At 41.3% G+C, this 5,000-nt stretch overlaps 1 protein-coding gene across 2 annotated transcripts in view; it reads right to left on the reverse strand.

The window, feature by feature from the left end:
• LOC138019446 (polyunsaturated fatty acid 5-lipoxygenase-like) overlaps positions 1-5,000 on the reverse strand; it is an 18,004-nt gene that overhangs the window by 216 nt on the left and 12,788 nt on the right. For both annotated transcript variants that reach the window (XM_068866239.1, XM_068866248.1), the window contains exons 10-14: positions 4,702-4,956; positions 3,099-3,205; positions 1,741-1,843; positions 969-1,187; positions 1-190 (exon numbers count right to left, since the gene is read on the reverse strand). The exon at positions 1-190 is cut by the window's left edge and continues 216 nt beyond it. In XM_068866239.1, coding sequence (XP_068722340.1) covers positions 1-190; positions 969-1,187; positions 1,741-1,843; positions 3,099-3,205; positions 4,702-4,956 — 874 coding nt within the window. The remainder of the gene's footprint in view (positions 191-968; positions 1,188-1,740; positions 1,844-3,098; positions 3,206-4,701; positions 4,957-5,000) is intronic.

The following is a 5,000-nucleotide window of genomic DNA, read 5'->3' on the forward strand; positions in this document are numbered from 1 at the left end:
GATAGCTCAAGTGAGAAGCCAGTAATCTGCGGCGGTTCCTGTACTTAAGAAGGGGAGTTATAGCGTGCTTGAAATAATCGTGATAAAATTGTATGATTCTAGAGGCGACAGGATCTGGCAGCTCATCGTAGTAGTCGAATAACGTATCGTAATGGTACAATCCAATGTTCATGGCAACCGAGACCTGTTCCTAGGGAGAGAGAGAAAAAAGGTTCCTTTTAATAAAATTACGGCAGCGGAATGTAACAAGGGTCAAGATTTTGGTTTTCATTCTATGGGAGCTTTTAACATCCGAGGGAGAACATTGGAGAAGGAATAAAAGAACACCAAGATTAAGGCAGCTGTAAAGCTCTCCACCAAACAAAACAATCCCGACCCATCAGTGGTTGCAGTGGAAAGTTTTAGGAAAAGGAGGCATAAACAGCGTGACACTGGATCATTAAGGATGCTCAGAAATACGTACATAAGCTGGACTTACAGCTTGAACTAGTGTTTCCATATCCTTCTTTGCATTTCAGAGGAAGGTGATGAAGTGTGTAAAACGAAGGTGAAAGCAAAGCTAGAAGGGGGAGAAGTAGCAAGGGAAAATGGCTGGAGGAATGTTTGGATGGCTCCTCCTCCCGAAAACTGCGCAAAAACGTACGGTCATCGGGTTGCAAGGGTTGTATCACCCAACTACGAAGTTGAGTCCGGGAATAGAGCCCAGGCCGCATTGCTTGACGGCGCGTGCTCTCACCACTGCGACATCACTGCTCCCCTGCCCCAACCAGTACACAGCTATTACAACGTCTCCTGGGATTGGCGCCGGAAACAATGGACCAAAACAAACAACCAATCAACGATGAGCCCTAACCCTAAAAACAATAGAGCTGCGTCTTAAAGGAATCCAATGAAATTAGAGGGTGTAAATCGGAACAGCGTCCTATCGCTCCCCACGCATGCTCCTTGGCCTGATCGGTAACACTAACCACTGATATGTTGACATTTGCCAAATTGAAGACAGAAGAAACCCCTGGTGGTACTCGGGTGTCGTTGTAAACCTTGGTGGGCAAAATTGGAGTGAATCCTCCATAATCGGCCACCGGATAATTTACAGCAGCATGCTTCACGCTCAGTAACCAAATCATTTTAGTTACTATGTCGACAACCTCATCTGTTGTGGTTAGCTCAGCTGGGAAGTCTTTAACCTGACGAGATAAGAGATACAACAGCGGTTATCCGATAAGCTTAAAAAAGATGATGTCCTGTTAGTCGACGAATGGAAGAATTATTTTCGGAACGATCAGTTCGAAGATCATGGCCAGCCTCTCAAGATTAACCCTTTTTTTAAGATATTGGTAAAGTTACAGGAAATGTTTGATATTATTGCATTCCATTTCAGTGACTTAGCCATTGGGGCGCTTTTCGCGCTAGGACAATTTTCCTTAAAACGTTTCTGGATACACGACTCACACTTCGCAATCCAAACATGTAAGCACTAAGTAACACCCTGCCTCCTGATCTCAGTCACCGTGCAAGAAGTATATCACTTATAACAGAAAAGCGTGAAGCGAAGCCCCCCCAAATTGGGATAGGAAAAGCATAAAACTTTGCTGCTATGTGTGAGGGGCTGGCAGCTTCATTGCCCGTGTGGCGCATACTGATCAAAAACCGGAGAGCCAGATCACAGGTTGATATGGTAAGAGCATCGTTAGCTTATTGAAAGGGGGGTTTTCTGTTCAATAATTGTATGTTTATTACCTCTCCATTTCCTCCATCTGGTCCAGAACCATCCACAGATAATTCATTGACAAACGCTTGTAATTCCTTGTCTTCCTTAACGGCATTATGGCTTCGATAGTATCTGAAATGGGGAAAAAAGAACCAGATTCGCCGACTGCGGCAGAAAGCAGGAAAGAATTAGGCTTGCTGACACAATCAGACAGCCCAGCACACCAATGGTCATGAAGAAATGATGCTGGAAGAATTAAAGACCTTGATTTGAAAGGAGCGATTTGACGGCTTAAGCTGCTTAAGGACGTTCGCGCCCATTGCTACTGCGCATTTTTTCGCGCATGTCACGCACACGTCGTGCATCGCAGACCACGAAGGTAAACACGATGCTAAAGGCGCAAACATTTTCCACAAGAATGGAACGTGAAAGCATATGGCATTGTGGGATAGCTATGGACCCAGGTCTTCTTGGAAATGTCACGCAATTGCGTGACAGTGCTAATAGACAATCGCTTTGAGAACTTTGCAGCGATTTTACTCTCTTTAATGCTCGGTGACCCCCATTTTTCTTTCCGTAGATCACTTCCTCACCTGATTTTGTCCATTTTAACAAAAAAATATATATATATATGTAAGTGAGAAGTTACAAATATTTCGCCTTTTATGCTCTCGTGCGATCGAAGTTTTCTTTCTTTGACTAATATGTATCGTTTTTGAAGGTCTATTTCACCCCAGAAAAATACATCAGCTGCAAAAGTTTGTTTAGTTATATTAGTTATGTTGAATTGAGTACGTTTACCTGATCTAAATTTCACTAATGTAGCTTGTTTATTGCTGATAGTTATAAGCTAAAATCGTCTTAAAATAACGCAATCTTCTAAAAGTGCACCTTACGATCTCGAAAACGAGCACGGTAACCCCCCCTTGTTTGTGCCTTTTTGGCAAAAGTAGATCATTACCTTTCTGCGTGGCAAGTTTAAAAAAAATCTGTACGTGGGAACGTTTTGGGCGCGAACGTCCTTGAGGCAAATATCACATTCAAATGTGCGAGGAAAAAGTTAAATGTTGTTGGATGTTGCTGCGCCTCGTGAGTTTACAACATTTTGACCTTTGTGATGACATACATGGTTGTCGAGAAGAGTGCAGACAACGCTGAACGGCATTCGATTTGTTAATGTGACTTTTTGGGAAACGTACTTGGCCCTGTTGTTTGAAGTCCCACAGATTCAATCCAGGGGTTAGGAAACAATTTTTTTTAAAGCTTGCCACGAATTAATGATTGTATACATATCAACTAACACCGCATACTCAAAGACAAAGCACAGTTGAAGTGTTTGCTATAAGGCTAACAATTAATAAGAAACAGAAGTGTGATGAATACAGACGTGTAGACATAATCCTGCACCATTCTCTCGATTGCCATCAACAATAATTCACTGTCGTCTCGATATGGAAAATATGGAAGCAAGTTTTTATCATCCAGGCCGCGTTTCTAAATGTACAAAAAGGGGAAAAAGTTACAAATTAAACATTCAGTTTACCAGAATCTTGCAGTTAAGGCCCCGTCCACACGCATCCGTATTCGTTTGAAAATGCACCTTTTTTCTACGTTTTCAAAAAAATTTGTGTCCACACGTAGCGTTTTCGCATCGTTTTCCCCCGACCACACGTCTATGATGAATCGATTTGAAAACGATAACTTTTTAAGGATAACCCGACTGCGCATGCTTGACGCTTGGGTATTCGTTTTTATGATAACTGTTTCAGCTAGAAAGTTGTCTCACCAAGCGCTAGTACGTCCAGCCTAAAATCGTCGAGGTCTTGGCTAAATTTGTTTGAAATAAGCCCAAGTATTGAAGACAAGGAAGTGAAGCGCCTGTCCGCCATCTTGAGTCACTGTTTTCGAAAAGTTCCGTTTTCGTCCGTCCACACATACACGCGAAAACAGTGTTTTCAAAAAGTTCCACTCTGGAGAACGTTTTTGCAAAGTTCCGTTTTCAGTGATCGTCATCATCGGATACGTGTGGACGAATTGCCGTTTCCGTAAAGAAAAAGTTGCGTTTTCTACGTGTGGGCGGGGCCTGAAATACGATATTTCTTTTGAAAACAATTATTCTTCCACCCATCACGCTTTACCGGAGAACGTAAATCAGCATTGAGTTGTCTGACAAACGGAAGCAAACTCTGTTGAACAAAAGTGACCTAATGCTGCTACAGAATAGAAGACTACAAGATATCGCCATCCTTATGTATAAGGTAAAACATAGATTGTCCCACAAAAATATGCGAGCTATTTCATATGCACTGCTCACCTTATAATTTAAGGGTGTCAGAGTTTGCCATACCTAGATTTACGACCAAGAAGTACGGGAAACATTTACTCACCTATTTGGGACCTAAGTTGTGGAATGGGTTGCCAGGCGAAATTAGCTCCCAGCCATCACTGGGGAGTTTTAAACATCGTATTCGCAAATGTGATTTAAGTTTGATCGTAGAAGACAACAAATGTTTGAACTGCATTCTTTGTAACTCATAACAAAACGAAATTTCATTCACCTTGGTTTAAAGGTTTTGAGTTTTAATGCCTTGGGATCTTAGGATTTACTAGGATACCATTAGTTGAGAGTTGGTAGGTTTTAAATTATTATTAGTTTTAATGTTAACAGGTCCATAATTACTTTATTATTAAGTGTCCCCAATTAGAAGAGGGATATTTCCCATCGGCTAGATACCTTTGACACGTTAATAAAGTCATTGATTGATTGAAAGGTTTTCAACTACCTGTCTTGATTTTTTTTTCTCCACAAAAATGAAGAACTCATAAGAACAAATTTTCTGGTTTCGATGTCTATAATATTTGTCTGTGATTGCATTTCTCTCTAGGACTGTAAAGTGAACTCTCGTTACATGGAATATTTATAATAGAAAACGCTTTCAGTTTACGCTGCGCTGCAATGCATTGCCTAATAGAAAGCACCTATCATTTACCTTAATATCACCATGGAAATCCGCATCTTTCCAGCTCAATGTTTTGTAACCACGTTCCAGTAGTTTTATAGTTCCTATGCGCCCCATAGCAGTGAGTATGTCCATGTAGCCACCAGGTCTAACCAGCGTTGGGCCCCCAATGGCGTTTGTAGCAAGGAGTCCTCTACAGTGATACTTAAGTAGTTGGTTTAAAGGATGTCTAAGGGAAAGTTGACGGTATAACACCACGCAGAAAGGCTCCATAAGAAGATGAATCTGTAAATGTATAAAATGCATTTTGAATCACTTTTCCTACAACA

The sequence above is a fragment of the Montipora capricornis genome, chromosome 2, assembly GCF_036669925.1.
Source record: "Montipora capricornis isolate CH-2021 chromosome 2, ASM3666992v2, whole genome shotgun sequence".
Classification (NCBI taxonomy): domain Eukaryota; kingdom Metazoa; phylum Cnidaria; class Anthozoa; order Scleractinia; family Acroporidae; genus Montipora; species Montipora capricornis.